This window comes from Hypanus sabinus, chromosome 7 (assembly GCF_030144855.1).
Source record: "Hypanus sabinus isolate sHypSab1 chromosome 7, sHypSab1.hap1, whole genome shotgun sequence".
In the NCBI taxonomy this organism is placed as follows: domain Eukaryota; kingdom Metazoa; phylum Chordata; class Chondrichthyes; order Myliobatiformes; family Dasyatidae; genus Hypanus; species Hypanus sabinus.
The window spans coordinates 1,319,390-1,338,024 of NC_082712.1; the positions used below are offsets into that span (position 1 = coordinate 1,319,390).

General features: G+C 42.5%; 1 protein-coding gene across 5 annotated transcripts in view; it reads left to right on the forward strand.

Moving 5' to 3' along the window:
- LOC132396489 (nipped-B-like protein) overlaps positions 1 to 18,635 on the forward strand; it is a 531,210-nt gene that overhangs the window by 311,280 nt on the left and 201,295 nt on the right. For all 5 annotated transcript variants that reach the window (XM_059974034.1, XM_059974035.1, XM_059974036.1 and 2 more), the window contains 2 exons: positions 85 to 233; positions 1,628 to 1,708. In XM_059974034.1, coding sequence (XP_059830017.1) covers positions 85 to 233; positions 1,628 to 1,708 — 230 coding nt within the window. The remainder of the gene's footprint in view (positions 1 to 84; positions 234 to 1,627; positions 1,709 to 18,635) is intronic.

Genomic DNA, 18,635 nt, shown 5'->3' on the forward strand with positions numbered 1-18,635 from the left:
AAAGAGTTGAGTGGATTTCACTGCAATTCATTCTTTTGTTCTTATTGGTATTGATTGTAAGCTGGATCACTTTGTTTCTTCCAGAAGGCGGCAGTTCAAAAGCCAAACGAGCAAAGTACTCCAGCCATAAACAGAGGGTAATAGTCATGCTGTACAACAGGGTGTGTGACATTGTGTCCAACATGGCAGAACTACTGGAAATACAGCTGCTCACTGATACCACAATCCTTCAGGTAACTGTTAACTGAGCCATCATTGTGTATATGACATGCTACTCCTTGTTTACAGGCTTTTCTTCCTTTGACTTTAATTTGGGACAAATTTTCTTTCCCAAGAAAAGAATTATTTAGTATAATTTAGAGCTTTCTTTCCTTTAGATGTAGTTTTGAGTGACGGTATAACTAGCCTTGGAAACATAGAAACCCTACAGCACAATACAGGCCCTTCGACCCACAAAGCTGTGCTGATCATGTCCTTGCGTTAGAAATTATCTAGGGTTACCTGTAGCCCTCTATTTTTCTAGTCTAGTAATACAAATCCTCAACATGAGGTTAAATCATCGTGTCCACTACAGACAATCCTTCCTTCCTTCCCCACTGCCCACTCCTCCCACTCTCCCTCCCCACTGGTTTAATGGTGCTGCAATAACAATCTTGCACTCAATGTCAGCAAGACCCAGCAGTTGATAGTGAAGTTCAGGAAGAAGTTGGGAGATGCACATCAGTCCTCATTCAGGGGTCAATGGTGGAAAGGCTGAGCAGCTTTGAGGATCTATTCTCGAGCCAACATATTGATGCATTCACAAAGAAGGCACGCCAGCAGTTCCAGTTAATTAGGAGTTTGCGGAGATTTAAAATGTCGCTCTTGCAAAATTTCTACAAATGTAGAATGAAGAGCATTCCTACTGCTTGCATCATAGGCTAGAATGGATCCCCAAATGCACCGGATTGCACGATACCGTAGAGAGTTGTAGATTCAGCTAGTTCCATGGGGACAGTCCTCCCTATCATCAAAGGCATGTTCAAAAGCAGTAAAGAATCATTACCATTGTTGAGCTGGTACAGGAGCCTGAAGACACATACTCTAAGAACAGCTTCTTTTTGTCTACCATCAGATTTGTGAAGAAGACAAACATGTACTTACGTTTCATGAACACAAACTCCTTATTCATCTTTTCAGCTGTTTATTTTTTTTTGTAAATTATAGTAATTGTGTGTCTTGCACTGTATTGCTGCTGCAAAACAATGAATTTCATGAAATAGGTCAGTAATAATAAAACTGATTCTGAAAAGACATTCTTCCTCATCCCAAGTTTAATTTCATCCCTACTCATTCAGAGAACATTCCACCTATTTCTGACTCACAAGAGAAGACATTATCTCAGCATTAATCCTATACAGCTTCTCAAAAATGTTTCTTTCAATTAGATTGCATTCGTGAAACTCCCAAGTATGGAGAGAAAAATGGAGGGCTATGTTGGAGAGAAGGGTTTGATTGGTATTAGAGCAGGCTAAAAAGTTGCACAACATTGAGGGCCTGTACTTTGTTGTAATGCTCTATCTTCTTAATGATCATTGTGCATGTCTCCTGAAATTTTGTACTTAGTTCACTTTTTTCACTTGTTTAGGTTTCTTCTATGGGGATTACACCATTTTTTGTGGAAAATGTCAGTGAGTTGCAGTTGTGCGGTATCAAGCTGGTGACAGCTGTAAGTATAATTACTTGAAATATTTTTATTCGTTTTGCAGGATGTTGCATCACCACTGAGACTAGCATTCAGTTCCATCACTAGTTACCCTTGACAGCATGTTGGTGACTTGACTAAAAATATTGCACTCCTTCTGACTTGGTGATGGTTATAAGAGTTCCCTGGTTTGCGAGGGAGGACTATGCTGAAGAGCAGACTGGCATAGACTAAGATGAGCTATGGGGCCTGTTTCTGTGCTGTAGTGCTCTATGACTCCATGTTTTGGCCATAACAAAGTCCTGATTGTGGGGGGGGGGGGGGGGGGAGGGTGGAGTTGTCAGGACTGGATGCTAATGTTCCAGGGTTTCAAGGTTTTTTGAAAAAGAGAGGGAAGGAGGTAAAGTGGTGGGGATGGTCCTTGGTGGTAATGAGATGCACTATTAATGGGGGGGGGGGTGCAATATCACACTTGCACTCAGAGGGCACCGGTCTACTGGTGTATATGGGTAGAATTTAAAAATAAGAAAGGTACAATCACTCTCTCCAACAGCCACTGGGCATTGGGCAACAGATATACAGGTAGTTGGGGGAAAGGTGTAAAAATAACAGAGTTGTTGTCTTGGGTGACTTTGACATCCCTAATGTAGACTGAGACTTTCTTAATGCGAAAGGCTTAGATGGGGTAGAGTTAATATGGTGCATCCAGGAGGGTTTCTTAAATCAATTTGTATATAGTCCAACAAGAAAAGCAGCCATACTGAACCTGGTGTAGGGAAATGAGCCTGGCCAGGTGATTGAACTTTCAGTGGGAGAACAATTAGGGAAAGGTGACCACAGCTCCTTAAGTTTTAAGATAGAAAGATTTCCATATGGACCTTATAGGAGTGTATTAAATTGGAGCAGGATAAGTACAAAAGGATTAGGTAGGAACTGGGGTGTGGTAAGCTATGCATACCTGTCTGGACACGCCCCTCTGCTGACTACTCCTGTGGCTCCTCCCACAGACCCCTGTATAAAGGCGATTGGGGCACTGCTGCACCCTCAGTTTTCGACATGTTGTGCTCCCTTTTCGCTGTTAATAAAAGCCTATTGTTCACTTCCAGTCTCCTAGAGTTATTGAAGGTGCATCATAGGGAGAGTTAATTGGGAACAGCTGTTTATGGGCAAATCCACATCTTCAATGTGGAGAATGTTTAAAGACCAACTGCACAGAAACCAGGACTGGTACGTTCAAGTAAGGAGAGAGAAAATGGACAAGGGAACCTTGGAATTTGAGAGAAGTGGTGAGTTTAGTCAAGAAGATAAGGAAGCATGGGCAACATTCAGGAAGCTAAAATCCAATTTAGAGGCATTGATAAGAGGCATAGGTCGTGTAGATAGTCAAAAGCTTTTTACCAGGGCTGAAATGGCTAACACAAGAGGGCACGGTTTTAAGGTGCTTGGAAGTAGGTACAGAGGAGATGTCAGGGAAGTTTCTTATGCAGAGTGTGGTGATTATGTGGAATGGGCTGCTGGTGACTGTGGTGGAGGCAGATTTGACACGGTCTTATCTGGACATTGCAAATTTGATAAGGCATTTGCTGCATGAAGAGTTCGTTAAAAATAAAACAAGGTTAGCGGTTTCCCAGGAGAGACAGTTTGTGGTCCATTAGCTCCAAAGGCCTGGAATCACCCAGACTGGGTAAAGAGAGCAACTGTTTGGAGCACTCAGACACCTATAGTTTACAGCAATCAGCATTTATCTTGTTCAGGCGGGTGTTCAAGCAGAATCACCATTCTCGCAGCCGCGGAATTGGTGAGCAATGCGACTACATATCATCCACGGAGATTTCTCGCAGAATGAACAAACTCAGCGACGACATTTTGCTCCCAAAATTCTGGCAGTTTCAAAGCCACTGCATTGACCAACATGTTCAATAACTTTGGAATCGTCTTAGAGCATCAGGGTCACCAATGTAGGTTTTTGCAAATAAAACAAAGTGAGGCGTTTTATGTTTAATGAAACCTGTTACCACGTTTTATGGAACTCTAAAACCTACACACAAAAGCGTGCTAAAGATCTTTATGTAACAACATCACCATTCAGTGTCAGTGGTTGTGAATTATGTACATTTCCCCCAGTTACATTACCCTACACAGTTAGGCAGGTGAACTTGGAACATGGACCTGAACGTGGAATTATGATGTAGCCATTAATGAGACTTGATTACAGGAGGGAGGGTTTTCAACACGATTGAGGAGGGGATATCAAAGGGGAAGAAATTGCACTACTAGTCAGGGAAAATGTCATGGCAGTGCTCAGACTGGAGGGCTCATCTAATGAGGTTATCCGGGTGGAAATGTGGAATAAAAAAAGGTTGGCCTCCTAGTATCTCCACGATCCAGGGGAGCAAATTTGTAAAGAGATCTCAGATTGCTACAAGAAATATAAAGCTGTGATAGCAGATGATTTTAACTATACACAAATTGACTGGGACTCACATAAAGCGAAAGAACTGGATGGGAAAGAGTTTGTCAATGTATTCAGGAAAGTTTCTTTAATCAATGAGTAGAGATCCCAACTTGAGAGTCAAGTCAAGTGAAGTCACCTTTTATTGTCATTTTGACCATAACTGCTGGTACAATACACAGTAAAAACGAGAGAACATTTTTCAGGACCATGGTGCTACATGAAACAGTACAAAAACTAGACTGAACTACATAAAAACAGCACAAAGAAAAACTACACTAGACTACAGACCTACCCAGGACTGCATAAAGTGCACAAAACAGTTCAGGCATTATAATAAAAAGTAAACAAGACAACAGGCACAATAGAGGGCAGTAAGTTGGTGTCAGTCCAGGCTCTGGGTATTGAGGAGTCTGATGGCTTGGGGGAAGAAACTGTTAATGTAGTTTGGTCGTGAGAGCCCAAATGCTTCAGTGCCTTTTCCCAGATGGCAGGAGGGAGAAGTGTTTGCATGAGGGGTGCGTGGGGTCCTTCATAATGCTGTTTGCTTTGCGGATGCAGTGTGTAGTGTAAATGTCGGTAATGGTGGGAAGAGAGACCCCGATGATCTTCTCAGCTGACCTCACTAACTGCTGTAGGGTCTTGCAATCCAGTACGGTGCAATTTCCGTATCAGGCAGTAATGCAGCTTCTCAGTATGTTCTCAGTACAACCTCTGTATAATGTGATGGGGATGGGGGGGGGGGGGGGAGATGGACTTCCCTCAGTCTTCGCAGAAAGTAGAAACGCTGCTGGGCTTTCTTTGCTATGGAGCTGGTGTTGAGGGATCAGGTGAGATTCTCCATCTGGTGAACACCAAGAAATTTGGTGCTCTTAACAATCTCTACTGAGGAGCCATCGATGTCCAAAGGAGAGTGGTCGCTCCGTGCCCTCCTGAAGTCATAGAAACATAGAAAATAGGTGCAGGAGTAGGCCATTCGGCCCTTTGAGCCTGCACCACCATTCAGTATGATCATGGCTGATCAGCCAACTCAGAACCATGTACCTGCTTTCTCTCCATACCCCATGATCCGTTTAGCCACAAGGGCCATATCTAACTTCCTCTAAAATATAACCAATGAACCAGCCTCAACTGTTTGCGGTGGCAGAGAATTTCACAGATTCACCACTCTCTGTGTGAAGAAGTTTTTCCTCATCTTGGTCCTAAAAGGCTTCCCCTTTATCCTTAAACTGTGACCCCTCGTTCTGGACTTCCCCAACATCGGAAACAATCTTCCTGCATCTAGCCTGTCCAATCCCTTTAGAATTTTATACGTTTCAATAAGATCCCCCCTCAATCTTCTAAATTCCAGTGAGTATAGGCCTAGTCGATCCAGTCTTTCTTCATATGAAAGTCCTGCCATCCCAGGAATCAATCTGGTGAACCTTCTCTGTAATCCCACTATGTCAAGAATGTCTTTCCTGAGGTTAGGGGACCAAAACTGCACACAATATTCTAGGTGTGGTCTCACCAAGGCCTTGTACAACTGCAGTAGAACCTCCCTGCTCCTGTACTCAAATCCTGTTGCTATGAATGCCAACATACCATTTGCCTTTTTCACCACCTGCCCACCTTCAATGACTGGTGTACAATGACACCGAAGTCTCGTTGCATCTCCCCTTTTCCTAATTGGCCACCGTTCAGATAATAATCTGTTTTCCTGTTCTTGCAACCAAAGTGGATAACCTCACATTTATCCACATTAAATTGCATCTGCCATGAATTTGCCCACTCACCTAACCTATCCAAGTCACCCTTCATCCTCTTAGCATCCTCCTCACGGCTAACACTACCGCCCAGCTTTGTGTCATCAGCAAACTTGGAGATGCTGCATTTAATTCCCTCATCTAAGTCATTAATATATATTGTAAACAACTGGGGTCCCAGCACTGAGCATTGTAGTACCCCACTAGTCACTGCCTGCCATTCTGAAAAGATCCCGTTTACTCCCACTCTTTGCTTCCTGTCTGCCGACCAATTCTCTATCCACATCAATACCATGCCCCCAATACCGTGTGCTTTAAGTTTGCACACTAATCTCCTGTGTGGGACCTTGTCAAAAGCCTTTAGAAAATCTAAATATACCACATCCACTGGCTCTCCCCTATCCACTCTACTAGTTACATCTTCAAAAAATTCTCTAAGATTCATCGGATATGATTTTCCTTTCACAAATCCATGCTGACTTTGTCCAATGATTTCACCTCTTTCCAAATGTGCTGTTATCACATCTTTGATAACCGACTCTAGCATTTTCCCCACCACCGATATCAGACTAATCAATCTATAATTCCCTGGTTTCTCTCTCTCCTTTTTTGAAAAGTGGGGTTACATTAGCCACCCTGCAATCCTCAGGAATTAATCCAGAATCTAAGGAGTTTTGAAAAATTATCACTAATGCATCCACTATTTCTTGGGCTACTTTCTTAAGCACTCTGGGATGCAGACCATCTGGCCCTGGGGATTTATCTGCCTTTAATCCCTTCAATTTACCTAACACCATTTCCCTACTAACATGTATTTCCCTCAGTTCCTCCATCTCACTAGACCCTCGGTCCCTTACTATTTCCGGAAGATTATATATATCCTCCTTAGTGAAGACAGAACCAAAGTAGTTATTCGATTGGTCTGCCATGTCTTTGTTCCCTATGATCAATTCAGCTGTTTCTGACTGTAAAGGACCTACATTTGTCTTCACCAATCTTTTTCTTTTCACGTATCTATAAAAGCTTTTACAGTCAGTTTTTATGCTCCCTGCCAGCTTTCTCTCATAATCTTTTTTCCCCTTTCCTAATTAAGCCCTTTGTCCTCCTCTGCTGGTCTCTGAATTTCCCCAGTCCTCAGGTGTGCCGCTTTTTTTTGCTAATTTACATATTTCTTCATTGGACTTGATACTATCCCTAATTTTCCTTGTCAGGCATGCGTGCACTACCTTCCCTGGTTTATTCTTTTGCCAAACTGGGATGAACAATTGTTGTAGTTCATCCATGCAATCTTTAAATGCTTGCCATTGCATATCCACTGTCAACCCTTTAAGTATCACTTGCCAGTCTATCTTAGCTAATTCACATCTCATACCTTCAAAGTTACCCTTCTTTAAGTTCAGAACCTTTGTTTCTGAATTAACCATGTCACTCTCCATCTTAATGAAGAATTCCACCATATTATGGTCACTCTTACCCAAGGGGCCTCGCACGACAAGATTGCTAACTAACCCTTCCTCATTGCTCAATACCCAATCTAGAATGGCCTGCTCTCTAGTTGGTTCCTCGACATGTTGGTTCAGAAAACCATCCCGCATACATTCCAAGAAATCCTCTTCCTCAGCACCCTTACCAATTTGGTTCACCCAATCTATATGTAGATTGAAGTCACCCATTATAACTACTGTTCCTTTATTGCACGCATTTCTAATTTCCTGTTTAATGCCATCCCCAACTTTACTACTACTGTTAGGTGGCCTGTACACAACTCCCCACAGCGTTTTCTGCCCCTTAGTGTTATGCAGCTCTACCCGTATCAATTCCACATCCTCCAGGCTAATGTCCTTCCTTTCTATTATGTTAATCTCCTCTCTAACCAGCAATGCTACCCCACCTCCTTTTCTTTCCTGTCTATCCCTCCTGAATATTGAATATCCCTGGATGTTGAGCTCCTATCCTTAGTCACCCTGGAGCCATGTCTCTGTGATCCCAACTATATCATATTCATTAATAACTATCTGCACATTCAATTCATCCACCTTGTTAGGAATGCTCCTCGCATTGACACACAAAGCCTTCAGGCTTGTTTTTACAACACTCTTAGCCCGTATACAATTATGTTGAAAAGTGGCTCTTTTTGCTTTTTGCCCTGGATTTGCCTGCCTGCCACTTTTACTTTTCACCTTACTACTTATTGCTTCTACTCTCATTTTACACCCCTCTGTCTCTCTGCACTTGTTCCCGTCCCCCTGCCACATTAGTTTAAAGCCTCCTGAACAGCAGTAGCAAACGCTCCCCCTAGGACATTGGTTCTAGTCCAGCCCAGGTGCAGACCGTCCTGTTTATACCGGTCCCACCTCCCCCAGAACTGATTCCAATACCCCAGAAATTTGAATCCCTCCCCCTTGCACCATTTTTCAAGCCACGTATTCATTTGAAATGTCCTCCTATTTCTACTCTGACTAGCACGTGGCACTGGTAGTAATCCAGAGATTATTACCTTTGTGGTCCTACTTTTTAGTTTATCTCCTAACTCCTTAAATTCACCTTGTAGGACCTCATCCCATTTTTTACCTATATCGTTTGTACCTATGTGCACCACGACCACTAGCTGTTCACCCTCCCATTCCAGAATGTCCTGCAGTCAACAACCATCTCTTTTGTTCACATTCAGACAGGTTGTTGGCTCTGCACCAGTCTGTTAGCCGCTGCACCCCCTCTCTGTATGCTGACTCATTGTTCTTGCTGATGAGTCCCACCACGGTCGTGTCATTGGCGGAACTTGATGATATGGTTCAAGTTGTGTGTTGCTGCACAGTTGTGGGTCAGCAGAGTGAACAGCAGTGGACTGAGCACGCAGCCCTGGGTGGCCTCCGTGCTCAGAGTGATGGTGTTGGAGATACTGCCTCCGATCCGGACTGACTGAGGTCTCCCAGTCAGGAAGTCTAGTATCCAGTTGCAGAGGGATGTGTTCAGGCCCAGTAGGCTCAGCTTTCCAATCAGTTTCTGAGGGATGATTGTGTTGAATGCTGAATTGAAGTCTATGAACAGCAATCGAATGTATGTGTCTAGAGAGTGTGATACTGGATTCCTCTTAGAGAATAAGACAAGGCAAGTGACCGAAGTGAGTGTCAGGAAATACTTTAGATCTAGTGATTATGATTCCATTAGTTTCAGGATAATTATGGAGAAGGAAAGGACTGGTCCTCAGGCTAAGAGTCTAAATTGAAGAAAGACCAATTCTGATGGCAGCAGAAAGAGTCTGGCAGACGTGGCTTGGGACACGTAGTTTTCTGCCAGAGGTGCTTAGTAAGTGGGAGTCCTTCAAAAATGAAATATGGCAGTACAGAATTGTTATGTTCATGTTAGTGTAAAAGGCAAGGCTAACAGGTTTAGGGAACCTTGGTTATTGAGGGATATTGAGACTCCGGTAAAGAACCATTGAGAACAATTTCAAAAGGCAGCATTCATCATCTTCACCATCATGGAGGTGCTCTCTTCTCATTACGACCATTAGGGAGGAGGTTCAGGAGCCTTAAGACACAAACACTCAATATCTTAGGAACAATATCTTTCCCTTGGCCATTAGGTGTATAAGAGATGAGAGGCATTGATCATGTGGATAGTCAGAGGCTTTTTCCCAGGGCTGAAATGGCTAACACAAGAGGGCAGTGTTTTAAGGTGCTTGGAAGTAGGTACAGAGGAGATGTCAGGGAAGTTTCTTATGCAGAAAGTGGTGATTGGAATGGGCTGCTGGTGACTGGTGGAGGCAGATACAACACGGTCTCTTAAGAGTGTCCTTGAGTTGCTGAGTCAGACGCAGGCCAGATACCTGATCACTGTGACTTTCCGCTGATTGGTCCTGACTGACTGTCACCCAGTTTCTTGTGTCCTGCACCTTGAGCGTAACTACCTCTTTGTATGTCTTATCTATCTCCCCTTCACCTCCCAAATCATTCGGAGTTCATCAGTTTCCACCAACCAACTCCTTCAGGTAAAGTGTTAGAAGCAGCAGCCGCATGCACTTCTTAGAGGGGTAGTCATCAGGGTCATGACCTTCCCACCTTTCCACATCCTGAAAGAGCAGCATTCAACTATCCTTTTTGCTGTCTCTGCTGTTCTAATTGAATAAGGTTGGTTAGATATCACCTACCGCACACAAAGCCGAGTTTACTGTCCTTAATCAGTCCATGTCTATCCACATATTTATGCATCTGCTCTCTTAGAATATCTCCTAATAACTTTCCCACTACTGATGTGAGGCTTACCTGTTCTGTTGCATTTCTTATAATCCATGAACACTTTGTTCTTACCTGCTATGGGCCTCCCTCTTTTTTCTTAACCAGGCCTCAATATCTCTTTAAAACCAAGGTTCCTTAAGCATATTATCTTTTGCTTTTATTTTGACAGGAACATACAAGCTTTGTACTCTCAAAATTTCAGTTTTGAAGGCCTCCCACTTACCAAGTACACCTTTGCCAGAAAGTAGCCTTTCTCCAATTTAGTATCTCAACCCAGGACCAGCTCTATCTTTGAAATTAATGGCATTGTGATTGCATAATTACAACCATTATAAGAAATTTGAACAGATCCATGGGTCAGAGTTGTGTGGAATGCAATGGTCTGTGTGCAGATTGACAGGACTGAGCAGAATAATAGTTTGGCATGGACTAGATGGGCCAAAGGCCTGTTTCTTTGCTGTTCTACAACTCTATGAAAGGTGAAATATTTAAGAAGAAAGTGAGGAGGAACTACTTCACTCAGAATGGTGCGAGTGTATAAGTGGTAGATGTGGGTTCATTTAAGAGAAGTTTAGATAAGTACATGCATGAGAGGGGTATGATCTGGGTGAGACCTTATTCAAGGATAAAAGGTGGAGCATGTCATCAGAGGCACAAGATGCTCAAAGTTCGAAGTAAGTTTTTTTTCAAAGGTGTACCATCAAAGTAATGTACAGAATACAGCTCGGAGTTTTGTTTTCTCCAGATAGCCATAAAATACAGAACATCACAGAAGTAGTTGAAAGGCATCAGTCCCCACCCCCCTGCCCTCTTGTTGAGATCCCTCCTCACATGAAAAGAGAAAGAAACAAAAACCCACAGTCCTCCGAACTCTGCCAATCCCTCCTCCTCACAAAACCTAGCAAATCACCCACTTGGAAAGCAACAGGAAGAACATCAATCCCCAATCCGCAGACCCTCAGCCCACTGTTGGGCAACAAGAAAGAAGGGGAAAGAACCAGTTTTTAAAAAAACACAGAACTGAAAGAGGCCAATATGAACTGCAGTTAGTTTGAACTACAGCGCAATCCATAAATCTCAGAATTTCGATAACATCTCAAGAGCATAAGCACCCAGTGGCCCCTCCAAGGGCAGCGGCATGAACCAGCTGAGAGCTACTCACTCTCCTCTGTATCTGCCTTGATATTTCAACCTTCCTCATTGCTTAAATTGGCAAGAAATATTGTTGATAATGGCTCCTTGTCTCGTCTTCTCTTTGTGGTAGCTCAGGCTTGCATTTCACTCCTGGAGTTTTCTTGGGGATAGCAGTGCTAGCTCAGTTTATCAAACCACAAACAGTAAGTCACAGGCTCCAACAGTTTCAAAAACTATTATAAGATCAATATAATAAATAGAAGATGTAGAAAAACTGAAATGATTGACTATCTGGAAGATAATAGACAATAGACAATAGGTGCAGAAGTAGACCATTCGGCCCCTCGAGTCTGCACCGCCATTCTGAGATCATGGCTGATCATTCACTATCAATACCCAGTCCCTGCCTTGTCCCCATATCCCTTGATTCCCCTATCCATCAGATATCTATCCAGCTCCTTCTTGAAAGCATCTAGAGAATTGGCCTCCACCGTCTTCCGAGGCAGTGCATTCCACACCTCCACAACTCTCTGGGAGAAGAAGCTCTTCCTTAACTCAGTTTTAAATAACTGACCTCTTATTCTCAATCCATGCCCTCTGGTACTGGACTCTCCCAACATCTGAAACATATTTCCTGCCTCAATCCTATCAAATCCTTTAATTATCTTAAACGTTTCAATCAGATCCCCTCTCAATCTCCTCAATTCCAGTGTGTACAAGCCCAATCTCTCCAATCTCTCTGCGTAAGACAGCCCTGCCATGCCAGGAATCAACCTAGTGAATCTACGCTGCACTTCCTCAATTGCCAGAATGTCCTTCCTTAAACCTGGAGACCAAAACTGTACACAATATTCCAGGTGTGGTCTCACCAGGGCCCTGTACAAATGCAAAAGGACATCCTTGCTCTTGTACTCAATTCCCCTTGTAACAAAGGCCAACATTCCATTTGCCCTCTTCACTGCCTGTTGCACTTGCTCATTCACCTTCATTGACTGGTGAACTAGGACTCCTAAGTCTCTTTGTATTTCTCCCTTACCTAACTCGACACCATTCAGACAATACTCTGCCCTCTTGTTCCTGCTTCCAAAGTGGAGAACTTCACATTTATTCACATTGAATGACATCTGCCAAGTATCTGCCCACTCACCCAGCCTATCCAAGTCTCCCTGTATTCTCCTAACGTCCTCTTCGCATGTCACACTGCCACCCAGTTTAGTATCGTCAGCAAACTTGCTGATATAGTTTTCAATGCCCTCATCTAAATCGTTGACATAAATCGTAAAGAGCTGTGGTCCCAATACAGAGCCCTGTGGTACCCCACTAGTCACCTCCAGCCAGTCCGAGAAACACCCATTCACTGCTACCCTTTGCTTTCTATCTGCCAACCAGTTTTCTATCCATGTTGAAACCCTGCCCCCAATGCCATGAGCTCTGATTTTACTCACCAATCTCCTATGTGGCACCTTATCGAATGCCTTCTGAAAATCTAGGTACACAATATCCACTGGCTTACCCTCATCTAACATCCTTGTTACACCCTCAAAAAACTCCAACAGATTAGTCAAGCATGATTTGCCCTTGGTAAATCCATGCTGGCTCGGCCTAATCCTATTTCTGCCATCAAGATGTGCCACTATTTCGTCCTTAATAATGGACTCAAGCATCTTCCCCACGACTGACGTTAGGCTAACAGGGTGATAGTTCTCCGTTTTCTCCTTCCCTCCCTTCTTGAAAAGTGGGATAACATTAGCCACTCTCCAATCTTCAGGAACTGATCCTGAATCTAAGGAACATTGGAAAATGATTACCAATGCATCCGCAATTTCCTGAGCCTCCTCTTTTAAAACCCTCGGATGCAGACCATCTGGACCCGGGGATTTATTAGCCTTCAGTCCTACCAGTCTACTCATCACAGTTTCTTTCCTAATGTCAATCTGTCTCAATTCCTCTGATATCTTATGACCCTGGCCCATCCATACATCTGGGAGATTGCTTGTGTCCACCCTGGTGAAGACAGATCTAAAGTACTCGTTAAATTCTGTTGCCATTTCCCTGTTTCCCATAACAATCTCTCCCAATTCATTCTTCACGGGGCCAACATTGTTCTTAACTATCTTCTTTCTCTTCACATAGCTAAAAAAGCTTTTGTTATCCCCTTTTATATTCCTGGCTAGACTGAGCTCATACCTGATTTTTTCTCTCCATATTGCTTTTTTAGTTAAGATCTGCTGTTCCTTAAAACTTTCCCAATCATCTGTATTCCCACTCATCTTAGCCCTGTCATACTTCTTTTTCTTTAATGCTATACAATCTCTGACTTCCTTTGTCAACCACTGTGGCCCCTTCCCCCTCAATGAATCCTTCCTTCTCATTGGAATGAACTGCTTTTGCATCTTTTGTATTATCTCCAAGAATATCTGCCACTGCTGATCCACTGTCTTTCCTACCAGGGCATCCGCCCATTTAACTTTGGCCAGCTCTTCCCTCGTGGCTCTGTAGTCTCCTTTATTTAATTGCAACACTGACACCTCTGATCTGCCCTTATCCCTCTCAAATTGTAGATAAAAACTTATCATGTTATGATCACTACTTCCTAATGGCTCCTTTACTTCAAGATCACTTATCAATTCCTGTTCATTACACATCACCAAGTCCAAAATAGCCTCGTTCCTGGTTGGCTCAAGCACAAGCTGTTCCAAAAATACATCCCTTAGACACTCCACAAACTCCCTATCCTGGGGTCCAGCACCTACCTGATTCTCCCAGTTCACCTGCATGTTGAAATCTCCCATAACGACTGCATTACCTTTAGCACATGCCAATGTTAACTCCCTAATCAACTTGTACCCAATATCCACGCTACTGTTTGGGGGCCTGTACACAACACCCATTAGGGTCTTTTTACCCTTACTGTTCCTCAGCTCAATCCACAGAGACTCTACTTCCCCTGTTCCCAAGTCACCTCTTGCTAAGGACTGAATCTCATTCCTCACCAACAGGGCCACCCCACCCCCTCCTCCCATATTTCGCCCAAGATGTCGCCCAAGGAATCGTTGTTCAGTGGCGCCATTTTAAAAGTACATATATGTCACTATATGCAACCCTGAGATTTATTTTCTTATGGGGCATAGGTATAGTTGTAAGAAAAAATTTGTAATCCCTTGCCAACTACCTGATTTTCTGAATTAATTACTCATAAGATGTAGTCTGATCTTCTTCTAAGTCTCAATAATAGATTAACACAATCTGCCTAAGCTAATAACACACAAGCAGTTGCACTGCCTCCCTTCAATACTGAGTACACCATTTAAACTATCACAGTCTAGGTTCAAAAAGGTATGTGAGCCTCTGGGGCAGGGGTCGGCAACGTTTACCACTGAAAGAGCCAATATGGACCCATTTCCCACGGAAAAGAAAACACTGGGAGCCACAAAACCCGTTTGACATTTAAAATGAAATAACACTGCATACAACGGTTTTTTTTGCCTTTATGCTATGTATAAGCAAACTATAATGTGTTGCATTTATGAAATTGATGAACTCCTGCAGAGAAAACGAAATTACATTTCTGCATGCAACAAAAACATTTTGAACTCCAAAAAAAAGACGTTGGGTTAAAGGTTACTCCATAGGTAGCCTACCTTGGATCGAAGAATTAAAAGAAAGCGCGCACTGGCGGGTGTCAGGCATTGGCAGTGGTGATGTATATTAATAGCGATAAAAAACACGTTGTAACGGTGTAGCGCTACACGCAGTGCTAAAATAAAGACACTGCAGTCAAAGGTAACTTTATTCGAACTAAACAGCCTTGATTTAAAGCCTCCCTCAACCCGTCCCTGTGGGCGTGGATGCTCCAAAAGACACGTACTCACAAACCCCCGTAGGCTATCTCCCTTAGCCAGAACGGTGGCTAATTGTGAGCCGGTTTGGATGTGCCAGGAAATGGGGTCTCCACAACGTTTTTAGATTGTACAAGATCACCATAATCTTCAAATTTTGAATTACATTTCAAAAACTAACAAACTACGGGGAGCCGCAGCACAGAGGTCAAAGAATCGCATGCGGCTCTGGAGCCGTGGGTTGCCGACCCTTGCTCTGGGGTAATGCCTTATATAAAAGCTATTTGGCTTCAGGTATTCCAGTCAATGAGGTGAGATTAGAGGTGTGAGTTGTAAAGGTGCCCTGCTATATATGCAAACACACACACAATGTCAGGTTACTGACGGAGCATGCTCCTCTCAAGAATAATCTGTTTACGTACACCATGTCTCGATCAAAACAGCTTTCAGGGGACTTTAGAAGAAGAATTATAGAGACGCGTGAAGCTGGAAACAACTGGAAAAGCTTTTCTAAAGACCTGAGTGTTCATTAGTCCATAGTAAGAGAAATTGATGACAAATGGAGGAAATTCTGTACTATTGCTACTCTCCATAGGAGTGGCTGTCCTGCAAAGATCACACCAAGAGCACAATGTGCCATGCTGAGGGAGGTAGAAAAGAACCCAAGGGTAACAGTAAAAGACCTGCAAGATTCTCTAAAGCTTATTAAAGTCTCTGTTTGTGTGTCCACTGAACAAGAATAGTGTTCATGGAAGATCACAGCGAAAACCAGTGCTCTCCAAAAACAAATGTTGCACATCTCAAGTTTGCAAAAGACCATCAACCAAGATGTTCCACATTGCTTCAGGGATAATATTCTGTGGATGGATGAGATCAAATTTGAACTTTTTGGCAGAACTGTACATGCTGTGTTTGGAGGAGAAAGGGCACTATACACCAACACCAAAACTTCATCCCCCATGGTGAAGCATGGTAGATAGAACATCATGGTTTGGGGCAGCTTGTAATTATTGAGACAATAATGAATTCAAAATTGTATCAAGACATTTTACTGGAGAATGTCAGCGTGGCAGTCTGTTACCTAAAGCTAATAGAAGTTGGTAATGCAACAAGACAATGATCTGAAAGACGAGTAATTCAACAACAGAATGGTTTAAAAAGAAGAAAATGGGTGCTTTGGAATGGCCTAGTCAAAGTTCAGACCTTAACTCAATTGAGGTGCTGTGGCATGATGTGAAGAGGGCTGTTCATGCAATGTATCCCAAAAATACTGATGAATTGGTAGTTTTGTATGGAGGAATTGCCTAAAATTTGTCCTTGCCATTATGGAAGTTTGACCAGCAGCTACAGGAAATGTTTGGTGGAGGTTATTATTGCTGGAGGAGTTCTGCCAGTTATTAAATATAAGGGTTCACATACTTTTTCCAGCCTGGACTGTGAATGATTAAACAATGTATTCAATAAAGACATGAAAAGTACGATTGTTATTAGTTTAGACAGATCGTGTTTGTCTACTATTGTGACTTAGATGAAGATCAGACCATATTTTATGAGCAATTAATCCTGAAAGCCAAGTAATTGCAAAGGATTGACAAACCTTTTCTTACAACTGTAGTTAAATCCAAGAAACACATTAGAATCATTGAAAGCCAACACCTAACAAGACAGATTAACAGTCAATGTGCAACAAACTGCAAATACATAAGAACAAAGTAATAATAAATAAGCAATAAATATTGAGAATATTAGATGGAGTCCTTGAAAATGAGCCCAGTTCAATGGGAATAGTTCAGTGAAGGAGCTCAGAATAGATCTTTTGAAATGATAAGATGTTAAATGATTACTTTGCATTAGTAGTTACCAAGGAGAAGAATAGTGAGATCAGTGTGAAGTTTTTCAAGATGCTGGGGAATTTTAAGACAATGAAGGGAGTGGCAATGTCACAATATACATGTGGTAACTAACATTGGTGAATTGTCCACCTTTATATGCGCCAATACCTTTTAATTAATGTGGATATTGTTACGAACTCCGTAACTGGGTCACTTACCAGCAAGGCTAGAGAGGTCCGTTGAAGTCTGATGATACTATTTCTAACAGTAATAGTAAAAATACACAAAAATAATATCAATGCAAATATACAGATAATATACATCGTCAATACTAAATATAAAAGTGTGGGTATAATAATCAATAAGAAATGAGCTCTATCGTTGTCTAGGGGATAAAGTATTGTCCGATGGAAATATAAAGTTCACTCAGTTCAGGCAGGCTGCAGCTTTTGGGGACCGCTGTGTTGCAATGGTTGGAGAGAGAGAGGGGTTTTGAGAAAAACTTGCCGGCTTTCCTTTTATGATTTCGATCCGTCAGGAGTCTCGTTGTCGTGGCCTTTCAATTGTGGCCTCTCCTTTAGCTAAACCGTTCTTCCGTGATGAGCCCGCCACCCAGGCAAGGGAGGACGCACATGAGCCCTCACCGGCTGTTGCTATTAAACGCTGTCACGGGATCTCTAGCGTTTCTCCTGGTGCGTCTCAAGGGGTTGTTTCCCAGACCCTCTTTTATCCTTACTCACGGGGTCTCAGATGTCAGTCAGGTTGGGATGATGCAATCCCTCAACCAGCCCACTGTGGTTGTCCCCTGAGGGGTTTCAATGAATAGTACAGTACTCAATACACAATTCCTTCTGCAAGAGACAATGGCCGTTATCAGTGGTTCCGTTTCGCTGAGGTCAGGACACATTCCAAACCTTGTGTATTCTGGATATCTCTCTCATTTCCTGGGTCTCAGACCCGATTTAATAGCGATCTTGCGATTCTCAAAAAGGAGGGGGCGACTTTGTACCCTCTGGCCCCTCAGTTGCGTCACATTCGTAACACCCCCTTCCTTCTAAGATTTTTACCACAGGTAAAAATTAATTAATACAGAGTCTTACAGGATTTCAGAATCTAACACAATACAAAAGAGTTTTTTTTTCACTACAGAGTAATACAGTTATACATTCAATTCAGCATCTAAACAGTTAGCGATTGCATTGTCACTTCCTTTAATATCTTAACATCTTGTACCCTAATAAATTCTTGTAGCATCAGACTCCAATTTAATAACCACCTATTTTTATTCCTTTTTCTTCAGCAAAGCAAAACTAAAGGGTTGTGATCTTAGCTTACGTGTATACTACAAAAGTTCATGCAAACACTAATCTTTATTTTACTTTCAAACTTAACAGTCAATCTTCCATGGGGTTGCCTTTATTAGTTACATGCTTTGTCGAAATCCCTTAAAACCGGATCCTGTAATTTAAAGTGGCATCCCGTCAACCCTCGCCCCTTTTCCAGTTAACTCCCACGTGGTTAACTTGTGCACCAGTGTGGAATAGGCTTTTGCATGCTTCTTTCATAGGAGTTATTTTATCAACAAGGTTTCCCAAACGTAGCCCATTTGCTGAATTTTCACCCAATTCTTTATTTTTAAGCAAGTCATTAATTTTATCTTCAGGACTCTTCATTCTATTAGTTTTCAATTTAAGATTTGCAAGCGACCCCT